The sequence below is a fragment of the Apostichopus japonicus genome, chromosome 22, assembly GCF_037975245.1.
Source record: "Apostichopus japonicus isolate 1M-3 chromosome 22, ASM3797524v1, whole genome shotgun sequence".
Taxonomy (NCBI): Eukaryota; Metazoa; Echinodermata; class Holothuroidea; order Aspidochirotida; family Stichopodidae; genus Apostichopus; species Apostichopus japonicus.
Genome location: NC_092582.1, coordinates 512517 through 531420, shown reverse-complemented (window position 1 = coordinate 531420; position 18904 = coordinate 512517). Strand labels below are relative to the sequence as shown.

General features: G+C 37.5%; 1 protein-coding gene and 1 long non-coding RNA gene across 17 annotated transcripts in view; one reads left to right on the top strand and one right to left on the bottom strand.

The window, feature by feature from the left end:
• Positions 1 to 5045, top strand: part of LOC139964060 (sushi, von Willebrand factor type A, EGF and pentraxin domain-containing protein 1-like) — a 495975-nt gene extending 490930 nt beyond the window's left edge. For all 16 annotated transcript variants that reach the window (XM_071965388.1, XM_071965391.1, XM_071965390.1 and 13 more), the window contains 3 exons: positions 2772 to 2984; positions 3221 to 3520; positions 4222 to 5045. In XM_071965388.1, the coding sequence (XP_071821489.1) occupies positions 2772 to 2984; positions 3221 to 3520; positions 4222 to 4433 (725 nt within the window). In that variant the 3' untranslated portion in view covers positions 4434 to 5045. The remainder of the gene's footprint in view (positions 1 to 2771; positions 2985 to 3220; positions 3521 to 4221) is intronic.
• Positions 5046 to 12539: 7494 nt separating this feature from the next.
• Positions 12540 to 16339, bottom strand: LOC139963743 (uncharacterized). Its single transcript, XR_011791747.1, has 2 exons — positions 15636 to 16339; positions 12540 to 14639 (listed from the first exon to the last, which is right to left on the bottom strand). It is a non-coding gene; the product is annotated as an uncharacterized lncRNA (long non-coding RNA).
• Positions 16340 to 18904: the final 2565 nt, after the last annotated feature.

Sequence of the window (18904 nt, the reverse complement as noted above, 5' to 3'; positions counted from 1 at the left end):
CCAACAACACAACTCCCCTTTGAGCTGCTGTAATATTGTGTCGAGCCCGGCTCCTCCGATAGTAAAACTATATCGGGACTCGCGATAGAAAGGTACTGGGATATCTTGATGCCGTATTTATGCTTCTTCAGGAGATGTCAGAACGGGCGAAAACAATGAGTTCACAGAAAAACAATTTGACAAGATCGGATTTGATTAATGATTCGGTATAATTTCTTCTCTGTCGATTCTCTTACAAATAAAACTAAATTACAATGATTTGACTTGACTTGACTCCGTCAATTAAACAATTAGAAAGAGTGATGAAATGGTGACGAAGCAACGAACTGATCACGGAGCGCTGACGGAGTGATAAATTTGCTGATCAAGCGATAAATTTGCTGACGGAGTCCTCAAACTTTCGGCCTCCTTTTACTTTTATACCTTACTTCTACAAAATCCCTCTGCGCACAATCAGTAGGCAGCCAATAACCTGACCATCCTGTATTAACTTAATGATATAAAAATAAGTGCGCTGGCACTGATCTGCCCTGATTGGTTGGGAGTTTGGAAGTCCATCCCCTTTCTATGGAAACTTCCATACCACGTGAGAGAACCTTCTCGAATGTTCCACAGACATAATGGAATCTATTTTGGGAAAAGGCCCTGTACCAAGATTCAATAAGATAGTTAAAAACTTCTCGTGGGAAAACTGAATCCATGACCTAGATAAATACATAAGAGGCCTGTAAGGTATCTCGATGGAGCTTTTCGGTAACATCAAAGAGATGGTATTACTATTTCATAACACTGCGGCCTTCGCATGAAAAACCCACCAAGGAACGGTCCTACAATGAACCTGCTACAAAGCCAAAAGCCTAGACGGTCAGCTAGTCGTGTACCTAGAAAATCCGCTTAGCGGGAAGACCAACCACGAAGCCAAAGACACCTAACTCTAGACTACGCCCGACCTACTTAAAAACCGCCATCCGGCAGAAAACCGGGGTGTATGGCCCATGATGGAGGCTTAGCAATCGTGTCTAAGTCGATCAATTAGTTCGGAGCACGCAACGGCATGATCCAATGGGGACATGGGGACTCGGATTTCTAAGTCGGAATTGTCTAGTCTGTAAAACGTCAGGAAGTGAAGTCGAAGCAGTAGCAAGAGCGCTCCACCACTTCTAGGAGCAGATCAGGGCTTACACAGTCACAGCGTTTACCGACAACACAACGGGGGTCGCTGAGTTAAGGAGGACAGACTATGGTGCCCAGTTAAACACTACGTAAATCATCGACGCTGTCCATCCTCCCAGCCACTACTCACTTACCAGCTCTACGCAGCATGTCGGAATCACCGCACCTGCTCACCCAGGCCAAAGGGAAAATCTTTCATTCAAACTTCCGGTCGCTCGAACTGGCTGTCTGGCCCTTATCAAGTGTGATAAGAGGTTGCCGAATTGACAGTATCAGCAAGGACTAACACCGTCCGAACTTATCCTTAGCAAATTGGAGGGATCTGCCAATGATCCCATGTTACTCCACTTCCAGCCTCGGTAAACCTGATCACAGACTTCTTGATGTACCTTTCCATCAATCAGAAATTATCGGTCAGCAATCGCCGATATCCATTCCGGTTTTTTCATACGGTACCACCATAGATCCCTATGACGTCATAACCGCTTTTATCCAGGGTATGGAGCATCGAAGACCCGTTATCCGGAAGCTCCATTGTTCCTGGAGCATAAAATGAGTTCTTGGGTATTGCCTGCTCTAGCCTATGGCGATTTCATACGTCACTTAACATACAAAAGTATTGCTCTAGTGACAGCGGCGTTAGCCAGAGGAAGGAGCTGTCTCCAGGCTCCCTCAATTTCTCAGGGTCACATACGTGAGGTAATAACGGTCAAAAACTGAAAACCGTTGGAATAAAATAACTCTAGAAGTAAAGATTAGATGATTTTGATACCTGACAAGTAGATCCATGTCCATTATAATTATTCTATTTGGTAGATGGGTAGAATTAGTGCAAGGACCTTACCGATAACTTTACTTAAATGATAAACACTTAGACACATTTTTGGGGGAATATTAGAGACGAACATTTAATGCACAATGTCGCCAAGTATTACTCATTTAGTTGGCTATCTGCTGTATTTGTTATGTAATTTTAAAATCCAACATCTACATAGTACTATATCAGTTAAATCAGTGACGCGATATGTCCATACACTATGCTCAAGAGCGTTAAGCGAAAATAGCATTTATACCACATTTGATATGTTTTACCCATTGATGATGACGAGGATACATTCAAGTTTTAATTAAAGAAAACGCAAAAATAAAGAAATTATAGCTGGATTAAATAAACTCATTAAAAGCAATATTAAAATTATACGGAATATCTGTTAGTGCGATTTCAAATACCGACCATGTTGGCCATGCCCTATAAGCTTTTGTCAATCTAGCATTAATGATTCAAAATGACATTTGTCTTGAATAAATGTGTATTGAATTAGAAATCCAACACTGTTATGAAAAATTACTTTAACATTGATATGTTGTAATATGTCATTTCCAATGATATGGTGCCTGATTCATGTTACATTCACATTTGCGAATATACATGCAGTTTGAGTTAAAATGAATATTAAATTCATAAGTTAACAATGTCAATGCTTAATCGACTTCAGTGGACAATTTATCCTTTGGATCATTACAATTGCATTTTTGTTTTTCATCCTTTGAAATTTGATTATATATGAAATTAAGAGATTTTCATTTAATATTTGCAGAAGATAACCGTTGTTCGAGACCAGATATCTTTCCGAATATAATTGCACATGTCGGAGTCGGAGAAGACATCACAGCAATAGGGAATCATGAATCCTTCATGAGAGGTGAAACGATCACTTTCCGATGCGAAGACGTTAGGTATCAGACATTAGTTGGCCCGATCCACAGACAGTGTATTGACGGGGAATGGACTGAACGTGCTCCAAGATGTGGTAAGTTGATTTTGGTTCAATATCTATAAACAACTGAGACGAATCTTGGCTTTGCATCCCGAGTTAATGTTCTTGTTATTGAGAAATGTTATATACTGGGTTTGTGTTTAACAGTTTTGTCTATTATCCTTCATATAGACAATGAATTATAAAGAAGAGAATTATATTACATTCGTAACAGCTCATCAACACGCCGTTTACCATGTAACCATATCAGTTGTATTTTTTCTCGGCAGAAACCTCTCAGTTACAGGTTAGTGTGGATAATACAATATTAAAAACAGTCTCACCCGACGGTACGTTCATTGTGTATCCCATAAGGGGTTGGATCTTTATAAACTGTAAGTTACGGACAGGAGCTCGTATAGCGAACAGTGCTACTTTAACGACGAACAGTACAACTCAGCCGTCACAGAGAGCTTACATAGCTGGCAAATCTAAATATTTGGCGTTACGTAATCCGACTTCAGGAAACGACGGAACGTACACGTGTGAAACTAGACCTCTGAGACACTCAATCAGGATCAAATTTAAAGGTAAGTTTAGAGAAATCCTTAACGTAAGTCTGTTTAGACAAAATTAAAGGAATAGTATTTTACATGATTTAATTTAACCCGTTCAGAACATTGACATTTTTGATGCCAGATATTCGAGCTCCACAAGAACGCCTGTATGTGGAAATTACTCAGTAGTGTCTTTGCTTCGATTGTGGTTGGCTCTTATGACCAATCAGCTAATTAATAGGTAATATTTTTGGAAGTGTGTATTTCAACCAACTAACGGCATTTATACAATACTCCGTCAAAGCAATAAACAATCAATCTCCCACTTCCAAAACGTGTAAACCAGGGAGAAGTGTTCAGATTTGGATAATCAGTTGACCCAGAACGGTATAGTAATCATTGTGATATTTGCCGGCTATATAAGTTATTGATATCATAACTGCCTTTACGTTCTGAATAAAAAAATCATTTGAAAGAGATAATATAAGAGGAAATTAGCAGAATTAGCAGAAAATAAATATGAACGTTATCGTTTGTTTGGCACGATTGGAAATCTGAAATGAATAGCCTTGGTAGCATAAAGCCCGATGCTTTTAATCCCACATTAAAATTTCCAAATGCTATTCCAATCTATTCCTATTATGTAGCCTTACTGTTTAATATTTTTCAGTTTGAATCATTATCTACAAACTTGCTAATTCCACTTTTCTGCTTATACTCGTTGTTCACAACAGATATCCGCTGCCCAGCACCGGGAAATGTTTTAAATGGCATGTGGGCTTACGTGAGAGCATCTGGGAATAAATTAAATCCACATGCGTATATCCTGAGTGAAATGGTGACGGTCCAATGTAACCCTGGTTATCACGCATCCAGTAACCAAGAATCACGGTGTAACTACCAAGGGCAATGGTCACCGCCATTATCGTCTTGTATAGCCGATTAATCGACGACAAACATCATCATCTCCTACAGTGATATGGATGGAGAAGGACCGACCTGATATCCACCATCGACCTAGAAATGATGGCTGTAATGAACGGTTATCACCTCATTACCATACTGTTAAACATGTAGACAAGTGGTAACTATGCTAGGCGTTTAGTTTTTACAATATTACGTAGATAGTAACAAGACTGTAATAAAGTGTCTTGCACTGATCTATATTTAATATATTTTACAATTTAAGCTGCATTTTCATGATAAATTGTACGAAAATAAAACGTTATCACTGTAAGAGAGAGTAATCTTACCTTTCGAAATACAGTGCTGCTCTCGTTGGGAATTTAATTTCTCAAGAGACTTTTAATTTTATCTTTGCAATAAAGCAACATCTCAGTTCAAGAACTACAATTTTCGTTGCTGGCCATAGCATTCACCTAATAACCACTGGTAATTTTAAATTTGCTAGAATCTGATCATTTGTTATTTAAAGTGACAATTGGTTTACAGTCATCATAGGAAGATGATGCACGTTACTTATCATTAAAATATTAATTATAAGATATATGAATAACCGAGAATAAAGCAGACAGTTTCAGTGACTGCAGTAATACAACTTGATAATTGACGGACAATGCTTCTTGAGCTACTTGTTTAGATCCAACTAACTGTGTGAATATGCCCCAGAATGCACAATGGCGCCAAAGAATTCCCTATGGGAGAGCCGCGTTCTTGATAAAATTATCAATTCGCCTCTAAATATTACATAAAGGTTAAAGCTACTACATAGTGTTACGTTGGGGTGCTCCGGCTCAATTATTTTAAGGCTATGTTATTAAATAAGAAGAATTTAACAGCAGATAAAGAGAAACTCCAGACATAGTCATAATTGTAGAATATAAGCTTTAATTATTCTTTGATGAAATTGTTGCTGGAGTGTATCTGAACTACACTCTGTGAAGTCTGGAATGTTAGTCTTTCTTCATACTAAAACACTACAGTATTTAAGTCATTAAAATATCCTGCGAAGGGGCATTAACCTCTCTGTAACACAAACTCTTGGTCACAGAGTCTTATACTTATAATTACTAAGGCACATAGAAGAGGGCTATGACTAACCACATGTGTTTACACATGAGATGCAACAGGTTGTCATCTGTGGTTAAGCATGAATATTTCATGGAATTAAGACAAAGGGGGCTTGTATGACTATGGTGTGGGTGAGGGGTAAATGACTTCGGGAACGGGAAGTAAGTAGTTACTCTTAAGACAAAGAGGCACGGAAGCACATGTTTAAAGTAATATGATGTGGATATAACTACATACTACATTAGTCGGTTAAATTCTAGAAATTGGCCGACCCTTTCAATAATATCGACTGGCAAATAAGTTGGCAGTCTCGTAGCTTACGAGGGGACCACGGAATGGATGGAGGCACTCGGCTACCTCAAACGAAGAAGAATTTTTTGCACAACATAAAATTGTATTGAAAACATAAATAGGTTTAATCTCTAATGGGAAATGACAAATAGCCTTGAAATTTCGAGCACAAGTACGATACCGGAAATATTATAGTCAGCTTTTATCTCGAGAAAAGTACATCAACGTTGAATCACACGACTAATCTCAACAAATGGAAGTTAATAGATATCATTTTCTGGTGACTGAAATTGATTAATTAGCAAAGTTGCAGATATCTTTTTGACCTTTTCTTCAAAATCATATCCTCGTAGCATTTTGAAAATCATGAAATTGTGTAAAATATTCTGGAAAGATCACACGAATTATTCATTCGCACAATTCAGCTTGAATGTGTTTGGAAATAACTTTCATGTTTATGAATTTTTAACATTTTTATCACAAAAATTCCATGTCAATATATCTGTAATTATGTTGCAGCTTGTACTTCCGGGCCATGAAGGATATTACTATACGAAGAGGATGCATCAATGGTTAAATGGTTATAGCTTTTTATCAACCCCAAACCCGCACCCCTCCAATATTATATTGCAGCTCTTTTTCTCCAGACTTTCCAAACCAGTTTTCACTATCGCAGGTAATTCCCATTGCGTAAAACTCGTTGTCAAATATGCCCCCACAGTTACCCAGATACTGTTTTATTGTGCTATTTGTAAAGAGGGAAATGATGTACGGTTCCTCGGTTTGGTATACGTTTTAATAATCACAAAAAAAAAATCATTCTTCATTACTGCAGGATTACGAACATAAAATTCTTCGTTGGTAATTTCTAAAAAAAAACTAAAATGCGTTGTAATTGCCTCTAATTTTCATACCGTAGTGAACGTACTGGCCTAAACAAAGACTTTGGACCCCTAAAGAACCAGTTCCACAAACACATGCCATAACGTTCTTCATATGTTTTGTTCCTGAACCTGATTCCTGTATAATCATGGTTTATTATGTCCATTAGCGACCATCGTAATCATCTGACGTCATACTTTCGTTGTGTTACATTTTGTACTTTTCATTCCACTGCCAAGTATTGCTGACTAACCTTCCAATGGGACCATGAATTCCAACATATTTTCTAAACAATACTCCGGATTTGTCAATTATGAGTTATACCTTAGTTACTAAAGACCAACACATCAAAAAATTCCACTTCACGACCGGTTTCGTCCTCTTGGGAATCATCTGCCATACAACTTGCTACATACTCATTACAAATATATATATATATATATATATATATATATATATATATATAAATATATATATATATATATATATATATATTTATATATATATATATATATATATATATATATATTTATATATTTATATATATAGATATAGATAAAGATACAGGGATAAATAATTGACAGTTAAGGAATCCTGTTCTAGAAATAAATTCGCATCTTTTTCAGCCCAAGGGCACACCAAGAATTCAAGCTTCCTTTGAAGAAGAGGATGAAGCTTGCTTCCCTTTCTGCGGATAAGAGTGTCTTAGACTTCGGTAAATGTCTCGAGGTAACAATGATCATGGAACAATGTTTGGTGCACCAAAGCTAGCTTGGGTTGGCGAACTCATTAGATAGATGATTCCATCTGCTCTGTCTTGTTATATCTTTTGTAGACACCTGTAAATCAGGCTAAAGAGTTAAAATTCATAAAGGAAATATGTTTACCAATTAAATGAAAGGCATATCTGGGTCTGGTCTGAATGATATAGCCTAAATTTGACGACTAGGTTCTTCATATATCAGGCAAATAAATCTATACCAGGATATCCCAACGAGAAGGTGATAAAATTAAAATATCCCCATATTGAGCATCTTTTGCACCCCTAACTTGTCTGGTAAATTAGGACATAGTCAGATTAAGATTTTCCCCATCCCTGTGATAGGTATCCCTACAAACTCTTGGTGCTCATTGAGTTCAATGGCCTGTCACTTCCTTGCAGGAAGTTGTCATGACTAAGCCTGTAATCTTGGAATGACATTGCTTTGTGTTCCATGTGTACAAAGAAGAGTAAACAACTACAGAACCCATAAGCCAACATTCAAGGCCTTAGCTGTCCCACGAGAGTGCGATCTTCCGCAAACAGGCGTGTCCACCTCTTTGTGTATGAACTCATTCTCTGAGAAAACGTCACTATGTTGTTTACAACTGGTGTCTTAGTGGTTATTGGGTAATGTTGGTGTTTTTCGGTAATGATTAAGCCGATCAGCTGGTTCACTTATCTCCTTTTTGGGGGCTTGGCAGGAGGTTGTTCTAGTGTACTTTCCCTGGCCAGTTTACAGTCATCTGTGCCACTCACTTGATAGCCCACAGCCGTCAATAGGATCACGGAGACATCATTAGAAATTATTCCATAATTTCTGTACAGGTAAGAATCACTTTGTATTTCCATAAGTGAGCTTCTTAGATAAATAATGATCTAGTTACTCTGAGAAGGTTCCAAGCAAACAGTGGTGTTTCTGTGTTAAATGTATATTCATACCATAGATGGCTATACTTTACAACCCATTGTGTAATTTAGTGACTACGTGTTCCATCGATAAGACATGTAGCCAATGTTGTTTTTCCCGTTTCAATTTTTTTTCTGTATTGTGTACTCTATAGAGTAACACTAAGCCCATATGATACATGTATAATATAAGTTATCTGTTTGTGGAATCCTTGTTAGCTGATATGTGTTCTTTAGTTCCCTTGGTGACGGTTCTTGTCAGAGGTTGACCCTAATTAGTTTTGCAATTGTTTCGTAGTACACATGGTATGTATATGGAAGTCTTATTATACAGGTTAAATATGGTGTTATATTATAATACCATTTATACATTTAGTTGTATAATAGGAACATGTTAGTAATTGGATTTAGGACAATTAACACCTATCTGAGACTTACTGCATGGTGTCCATCATTGACTGCCACGTCGGCTAGATGTATTTTCTGACTTGATTCCATTTAACGCAGTGGCGGTGCTATGGGGTATTGGTCAGGGGACGAGAATGGTCTGTAGGGGCGCTTTCGACACTACCTAAGCGGAGCGCCACCACAGGTTGGCTCGGAGCGTACAGAAATTTTTTGAATAAATATACTCCCTATATCGCAGAAAATGATCCTTTACGGGCCTTGCTAATTTGCAGATAAACGAAGAATAAATAGGTGTCATCGCCACTTTGTCAGAAAATTACACCATCAAAATGTGACAAATGTCAATATAGGTAGATGAGAGCAGAATACAAAAGTCAATAATCGCGAATAAGTAAAAAGTAATAAAAAGCTGAAAAGGGCGCCAGCAGTCCATTTGAGTCCGTCAGGGGGGATCCCCCCTTGACTGTATGGACGCTCCGCCACTGGATTAACGATTGCCTTGGAAGATAGTGAAGTACAAACAGAGTCACAATCTGCTAGGGATGCATCGCACTCAAGGAATATGTCATGATCTGGTTGTGATACACATTAATGTGTACACGGGAGATTTGACTCCCACTTCTCGGGCTTTGTATGAGCCTCAGTTGTGATGGATATATTCCCTTCATTAACTGGACCGTGTTGATAAATATGATAAATCGGTAGCATGTGCTATTAGGTTTACAGTAAGAACTGAGGTTATGTGTAATCCCAACAAATGCATCACACTGGATTTGTTGTGGTTACATGTATCCTGAGTTCTTATACTGTAATCCTAATAGCACATGCTACCAATGTATAGCACTTCCCAGTGTTTGTTTTGGGAGGCAACACAACTTTAACATTTACAACTACTAACTGTGTTCTCTGCGCAGTGTATCGGGTGATTTATTTTAAACACACTCAGAGGAGACATTTTCAAGATGTTATAACAAACCAATAATACAATTTGTCTTTTTGCGAAATCTCATGTAAACCCAATTTTTAAAATACTGTTATGAGTCAATGAATTATTATTCTAAGCAAAGAAATAATATCATAGAAAGCGGCATGGTGTTATCAGATATGAATAAATTAGCGGATACAGTAGAATTCCTAAATTTATTTTTGTTTAACCTAGAAGTTAAACTACATTGCCAACACAACATCGAGTAACTGTGTTTTCTCTGCTCATTAACATATGATTCGACGTATCTTGTTATCCCTGAGTGTATCGTGGTGGGAATGTAGAAATCTAATTTTAATATACCTCATGCTGATGTTTGAGTGGAATTCTACCGATGAATCACATGAATTTGAGGTATTATGTGTCCTCACTATGAAATACACTACATTATTTTCAAGTATTTAGCCCAAGCCTATCTCTGTTAAAGGTAATCAATCGCAATAACATAACCTCTCCGTTCATTTAATGTATCGGTAAAATGCCAACCAAGCTTCAACCTAAGGTCTCGTTTAATTTTAGAAAAAAAATCACACAAAAAACTAAGAGCGTTAAGCGAAGATAGTCGCATTGGATCTTGTGTACTACCTCAACAAAAGGTTGTCAAATAAATGAAAAGACAATAACGATTTTTGGACAGAAAAATCTAGATAGGAAAAAAAAACATTCTGTGAACCAAACTTGAACCTGCGGCACCACTTGGCTTAAACATCAAGAAACGACCTGCCTTCCCAGATAAGTCAAAGGGAATTCCTTTGAAGTTACAGCGACAACCTTTTCTTAAAAGCACATGTTTCTGCTACTCCTTGTCACAAGTACATGGGTTTCTTTCTTCCGACCACGTTGTAAATTATGCAGGCGCGTATCCGGGGGGGTGTGGGGGCGCGCGCCCCCCGGGTAAGGAAAAGAGGAGAGAAAAAAAGAGAAGAAAAAAGGGAAAAGGAGGGGGAAAAAAAGAAAAGGAGGAGAGAAAGGAAGGGAAAAGAAAAAGAAAAAAGAGAGAAAGAGGAGAAAAGGAGGGAGTAGAAGAGAGCCAAGACCTCGGGAAGAGAAAGAGGAACAGTCATAGTTAAAGCGCTGATCCCTATTATATACACAGGGTAGCCAGTGACAGATCAAGGATTACGGAGGGGGTGTGCGCCTCACCCTACCCCTTACACCGACAACTCCATTTTTGACGTTTCCATTTTTCCTCTCTCACTAATGTATCTATATAAATACTATATATGGTCTATCATAACGCGTGTGTGTATGGACGCCTTAAATAATTGTACAATTGTGCTATATGGAAACAACTGTGGCTGGTCTTGAACTCGACAGAGTCGTCGGGGAACATGACGCATTTCGGGAAGGGGGCGACCGCCTCCCCCCCCCCCGAGCAAATTTTCTTTATGACATCGCTGGGAATTGTCATTTCCAGCGATCTGGGAGGCATTTTCGGCCAAAATTTTTCTTGTGCGCTTCGCGCCAACCCATGGTGGCGCTTCGCTTAGATAGTTTGCCTACAGGCTTTGCCCCTCCCTTGGCAATTACTCGCTACACGCCTGTTCGAATTTGTAAAGCAAAGAGCAGATATAACATCATATCAGTGAGCATTGAAATGCATGTTCCACGATGAACAGCCTCAAAAACTGTCTATGTGTGTAGTCAAAGGCGTAGGAGCCCAATTGGATTTGGGGCTGTAACGACTTGCCCGAAAAAAAGCCAAAATTGGAAAAAAAATGGGAAAAAATTGGTTGCGGGGGGGGGGCTGCAGCCCCCGCCTCCTACGGGACCTACGCCTATGTGTGTAGTGTTCGGTTTTGATATACCTGATATCGGAAATATCTGCTATTTTTCATTTCCTTCAACCAAGTTTTATAATAGCCATTATAAGAGGTTTTAATATTTCTACACCAATAAATTAACTGTGTCTGAATTTTCGAAAATTTCCTCACCAACATTCTTTATCATACTTTCCTCTACTCATGCAATTTTGACCTGTCTATTAGGGGTTGGAGGAGGTTTTTCTATATTGGTTGTCCATAGATTGAATTTTGTGCAACATTATGGGTATGTTTTGAAGTGATTTTTATTCTCGAGAAATGTTAATTTTCAAATTCTCAACAAATTATGGGCTTAAAACCTTGAAAAATGGGGCTTTCGGATATTGTGGGCCGTGACGTAGAATTACCTACAAAAGCAATGATCCATGGGACATGCAATGAGGTCGAACATGATGTGTGACTGGTGACAATCTTCAAAAATGTTATGGATGGAAAAAACTTTTGGGAAATACTTGGTTCTCAGGCAAAAGTGTACATCTCGTTGGTCATTTTCAAGCCCGAGAAGTGCCATTTCCGGTGATCTGGGGTGTATCAAAACCAGAAATTTTCTTGTACGCTCCGCGCCAACAGATGGTGGCGCTCCGCTTAGATAGTAATTCGCGCCCCCCCCCCCCCCCCGGGTTAGAAAATCCTGGATACGCGCCTGATTATGTTAGGTCTTATCGAGCTCCAGCCTTTCTCTTAATGTAGCATGGTTGCTAAACACACATGCACTCACATGTAAAAAATATAACACAATGAAAGTATGACACTAGATGTGCACGAGGGGCACTAATGGAACTAGAAATGCGGTTACGAAAATTCATAACCACTCTGCCCATAAGTCTTGGTCTATAGATCCAGGTAATTGCTTAGTAGCCATTGTATTCCTTTCTTCCATCCTTTAAACTATTTAACCGGATTGTCCACATACTGTAATAATTATTAACATATATACACAAATAATACAAACAAATGAATTCAAAGGATACTTGGTTAACATGTTTATTTCTTTCTTGAAGTTTTTTGGAACATTTTGGAAAGCTGAATGCAAATGGTTGAAACTAAGAAGTGAATAAAATGTGTATAATCATTACTATGACAAGAGCACCAATTATGCAGTAGTTGGTAATATAACAGTATCATTGAACACTACAACCAGTCTTTTTCACAGAACAAATATACACTATCAATGAACGACGCTATTATGTTGAAAATTTTATGAAACTTATTACCTCGCAAGTTCAATGAAAAAGTACAGCCTTTATTTTACACAATCCATAAAATTCGAACAGAAAGTTCTTGAATATAATTTGAGATAACAAACATGTGTGACATATCCACGTTATCTGGTTTAAAAGTGAGGCAAGTCTTGTGACAGAACTAAAATGCTCTTTGACCTCTACCAATTGAAAAAGAGTTTTCTTGCATTCAAATTGAGGAGTGGCAAACCCAGTGTCAGACTTACTTGTTAATGGAGCTGAATATGAAGCAAGTGCAACACAAACAATATGAAATAATATTTTGTCAAACTTTTTTGAAACTGCTAGAATATTTATAAGATTAATAGAATATGAGGGTGGTAGTGAAAGATAACATACTTGATCCTAACATGTGTGCCATTGTGTAGTGGGTTGGTCCTTGGAATTTTAATCTTGAAGTAATTTTTTTTGGGCACATTGACATTTATATGAAAGAACTTTTCATACCTTAGACAATTGTAACGGTTGCAGAAAATTTATTGCATATATTACTCCTCTAGTTGGTAGTATGTAACATGAGCAAGTACGTATATTTTATTATATATTGTAACAAGCTAGTAGTTTTGGTTTTTATTGTTACTGCTGAACAGGTAACTAACAGAAACTTAGTTCGAAGTTAGCAGTGTCAACAGCAAAGATGGAGTGGTACTGTACTGCAAATGGTAGAAAGACTGCACACTAGAACTATACAAAGCTAAGAGGTTCTAGTTGATAGCAAGAGGTGTATATGTGAAGGTAAGACAGATTGCTTGTACTATAGTACTATACAAAGGTACTATAGCTTACTGATGTTAGAGGTCTAGTGATCAATGTGGTAGTGGTATTATAACTGTACAATGATTATTAATTGTTATTGATAGCAATAGGTGAAGAAAGATCTTAAAATAGGAGTGCGGTTAGTATTGTACACAGAAGTTGGTTTATTGATGGGCAGGAGTTTAGCTGTAAGGCAAGAATGGTGTTAGTACTGTACACGTTATCATAGTAGTTTGTTATTGATGGCCAGAAGTGTACAATAGATGTGAAGTTGGAATGGTGTCTCTACTGTACAAAGTTACCAAAAGTGAGATGCTAAGGTAAGAATGGTGTTAAGACTGTACAGGGTGGCCAGAAATGAAGCGATAAAGGCAGGAATGGTGTGATGGCAAAAGAATGAGTAGATGTAAAGGAAGGAATGGTGCTAGTACTGTGCACAGTAAGTGGTCTTTGAAGTATGTTAAGAGATGGAGAGAGGATGTTAGTAATGTTCTGTTTGTAGTGCTGTTTATGTTGGCAAGAGTTTTAGATTTGAAGGTAAGGACTAATGTGTAGAGTACTTGTTGTTTCAAATAAGGACACAGTTCAAGGCATTCGTTTACAGTTGAATACAATACGGATAACTCGTTTTATTAATAACTTCTGGTAGCAGACTTCGACGCCATCTTTTCTCTGACTCTCTGTCGAACGCCAAGTGTGCAATATATTTTATTACGACACTACATAATGTATGTTTGTATGATGGTAAAGTGTTTTTGCTGTGGTTGGGGTTATAGTTTTGAGAATAAAACAGTTATCAGTCGGAATCTGTATCGAGTACTTTGTCAAGGTTTTGTTTAAAGGACATTATCTGTTTGTCTTGAATTGTGGATGTAGCTGATATGTGCATTTCTTGATCCAACCCTGCGATATTTTCCTTGATGAGGGATGAATACAGTACAGTAGTTTCTTCAATGTCTATATTCCAATGTGTGATGATCAGTTGAGCAGAGTAGTGGGAAAGTTTTGTCTTCCACAGTGCACCCAGTGATGTTTAGGTTGTCTCTAATGCAGGTGTTGGTTTTACCTGTAAAGAGAAAAGAATAGTTTATGAATAAATGATGTTAGGAAAGCATGGATATGTTGTTCACTATCATTTCATGTTTGTGCAATTTTGAGCCAGAGAGGTGCACAGGAATGAATTGCTATAAGGAGCCTTGATTTTGTTTTGAACTTTAGTGTTTATATCATTATTTATGCAGTGCCTTATGCTAGAGTTAAATCCTTTAATATGGTGAGATTATTGGGACTATATTCAAACAATGGCCTTTTATGACACCTAAATGATCTTTTGAGCTAAAGTTCTTGAACACAGACATTTAACCGGTGCTGTGGCAAAGTGGATAAAGGCGGTGGCATTTGAAGCAATAGGCTTAGCAATCGGGAGGTTCGGGGTTCGATTCCCGGCCGGGTCATAGTAAGGTTGGTTTTTCATCCAAGAGCAATCTGAAATGACTTTCTATTTTGAATTGAAAAGATTCCAAATTTGAGTTAAAATGTTGAATTGGAAGCCACCTGACGTGGAAGTTGTAATCCATAAGCCCTCAATTGCGGGCTTTTCCCACATTTGTGGTCGCTTAAGCGTCGTAAAAAATAACTGCTGATTATTATTATTATTATTATAAATAGACAGTGTGTATGGACAGACAGGTAGACATACAAACAGAGAGACACATGCAGAGAGAGTGGTAGTTGGCATGCACCATAACAGCTCACACTAGCATATTATCAAGCCTCAATTTGAGACATTTGTTGTTGAAGAGGACATTCTATATGTTTCCACTGTGTTCAATAATTCCTTCTGTTTAATTTTCAAAAAAAAAAGAAGTGTCAGAAAAACATAACACAGTTTCTGTTTTGTGTCCATAACCTATCTGTAATATTTGAGGCGAACGGATGATCATCTAATGGAGCCCTGACTTAACTTGTGTGACCTAACAAGTATGAACACTGATGTCACAAACTTACTAGAATAAGTGTTCTACATGCATTGTAATTTGAAGGTTACAGTATTTTTACTCACTGTTACTTGAGTGTTTTTGGTGGTCGCCACCGATGGTTCTTGGTAGAAAGCATAACTTTCATTAACATTAACGTGGCTTATTTCTACCCAATTTCCAAGCTTCGCTGTAGAGTCAGCAGCATTCCTCCATAGAGCAACTTCAATGTCTTCGGTATAGGAATGTCTCTCCCATATGAGGGTTGTGATTTGGCGATCACCCGTTTTGGATTCTCATCCTTTTATTCCTTTATGTACAATATGGAAAAGAAAAATTCAGAAATGAATTATTTTGACTTCTTTTGATATGAGGTTATCTGCTATCTGACAGTCATTGGTAATGGGTATTAGTGTTCGAGTGATCAACCAAAATAAGCATTTCAATCCCCCTTAATTAAATGTTTGAGCAATGACGGGGTCATCTATGGTAAAAATATCCCAAGCAGCTGCTTAAATAGATATGATTCTGATCACCGGTAATGTACCACCTATTAGGGTAAGAACAAATGGACACAATCTCCTCACTTACAGTGCAGACTAAAATAATACAGTAATATAGTACGAGGCTACTATTAAAAGTATGCCTATACTATTACTAGGAGAGGAAGTTACTTCCTCACTGTGTACAGTTTTGTCAATATTAAAACCTTGATATGTTAAGAATCCAAACGACATGCTGAGAAATGAAATATATTCCAACGAATCAACAATATCGATACCAACTAAATAGAACGAAGAATTCTAACCAGATTATCCAAATGTGAACGCAATGCAACATTCAATGGTGCCACAGCGAAATACCGTGTTCTGCACTTTCACTGTGCGTTATTTGTTATATCAATGTCATTCGCTTGTTCATCCCACATGCACAGCTTCATAGCAGACGATAGTACACACTGCATGTATCGGAATTTGCAAATCATTGGTCCAAGTTTGCAGACGGTAAGCTCCGCCCACAAGCCACTGGTGTAGAATGTGGAGTCCACGCTACATGCACTGTGTCAATAATTGCTACCGTTCAATGTTGCTGCGCTGTACGCTAACCCCTATTACACACATTATGGACCTGGTATAATATTAAAAACGTGTGATCAGTCGGCTACTGTCACTTACAGTAAATGGCCTAAAACTTCACCAAGAATACAGCCTGGGCTAAAATGGAAATAATCTGGTACTTACGTCAACCTTCTTCTCTGCATATCCAAGTAACAAGACAACTTAACCGATGTTCTTCCAAGTAACGAGATATACGCAAGCATGAAGTTTGCAGGTCGATATGCTACAAGGATGCGTTCGTCACGTCAACAATGCCAGTACGGGTCTTATAGTTAACAATGCCAGAAACAATACAAATACACAAAAATTGCTTATGTATTTGTTTATAATTTCCCCCAATTTTGATCAGTAAATGAAAATGAGTAAGTAAACACGGTTATATTTTAGAGGAAATAAGTTAAGTGAATATTAAACAACAACAAACGGACCATTATATTAAAATGTATATCAAGTAAAACTGTATCCAGAATTTAGTAGTAGTCTGTATGCAAATATATCAATGATTCATGATACTCGAAACAATCATGGCGTACGACAAACTCGAATGCCAGATAATATACAGAAAATAAAGTTTTGTAATGAAGTAAGCATAATGTAAACATTAAACATAAGTTAATTTAAATTTATTGACATGTAAAATGTTACATGAATATGTTCTAAACATAATATATTATATCAACTGCAATAGGTTCCAATCCTACCCACATAAAAATGAACTTCTATTTCTCTGTCTACGCATATTCATGAGATTTACAAAGTGAACATTAAAATGATAATTTCTTACGAAAAACTGCATGAACCATACTCAGAAACTGTCGTTCCCGATTCCACTTATGTATCAATTATTGCGTTAAACAATGTAACCAAACATGCCTTGTAGCAGTAGATAATGCTGACGAAACTTTTACGTCACGTGATCATAATTAGACGTCTAGGACGCATAACTGACCATGACTCATGGTCAGTAATTAATTTATTGTATTTACACTTTAATAGTTTTCAAAGAAATAGTCTCATGAATTCTAATGTTTACAGTCAATGCCTTAAACTCTAACGCATTTCCTCCTAACCACGTGATTTTGAACACCAGGTATCCATTATAACTGGTTACTTCTTGAACGTCGATAAAATACTCTTCTAAATTAGACAAGATATTTCTAGGGCCGACAAATTAAAATACAACTCCAAAACACACGCATTCCGTATGTGACTCATTACAACCCCCTTATCAAATCCATTATGAGCTCTGTCAATCAGAATTTTTCGTAGTTTTCAATATGATTAGTCTGTAGCAGAATCGCTTAAGGCACCCCCCCCCCCCCCATGAACCTTTGTCAACATCCCAACCTTAAGCTTATACTCACTTCCTCCAGTGTTCCTTGTCCAATTTCCCGCATGTAATATCTGTTGAGGGAAACGTCACTGCCAAATCTGCACCTATATTACCTCGGGCACTGTGGTTAAAGTTCCCATGTAGACTATGGTCTATATAGGACCACTTCCCTCTCTTGTGAATCTAGCAATGTAATTGACATATTCTATACTGTGTTCTTATACTCAAGAGGGCAGTTATGTAGATGAAACAGTAAACCCGGTTTCCGAACATTTATATCTTCCTAGACAAATTCTCAATTAACCTTTAATGTAATTGTATTGTTTCTAACTGCGAATCCTTAACTGTATGCAAACAATTGTTTTGTTTTTGTCTTATTAAGTCTCCTATTAGCTGTATCCATTACGATTTTGGACTCCTACAAAACCAACAAACGTATGTAATCTGTTAAACTTTTCTTCTTTACTTCATCCACTTTCTGTTTATTAGTAGTTTATTCGGTGTGTAAGGTCGTGTGCACATTTCACGCCTGTGCAAATTTGTTCATGAGTATGTCAATATTCCCACATTAGCTTATGATTTTGATCCTATTATACGTTATATTGTAAGTAATATTTACTTCTCGTTTACTGGTGCATTTTCCTATGTGGGCACTACCATGTCACCATGGCTACCTCGCCATATTTATGCAAAAATTCGAACAGGAAATGCGTTCCCTTTCCTTATTTAGCCGCAACAATATTACAGATATATTGACATTGAAATGGCACTTTGGGATAAAAATGTTATCTATAGTTTGATATTTATTAACAAAATGTATTTTTATATACATATTCCAACTGAATTGTCCTTATGGCAAAATGAATGTGCTCTTTCCAGATGCATTAACTACAATTTAACAAAT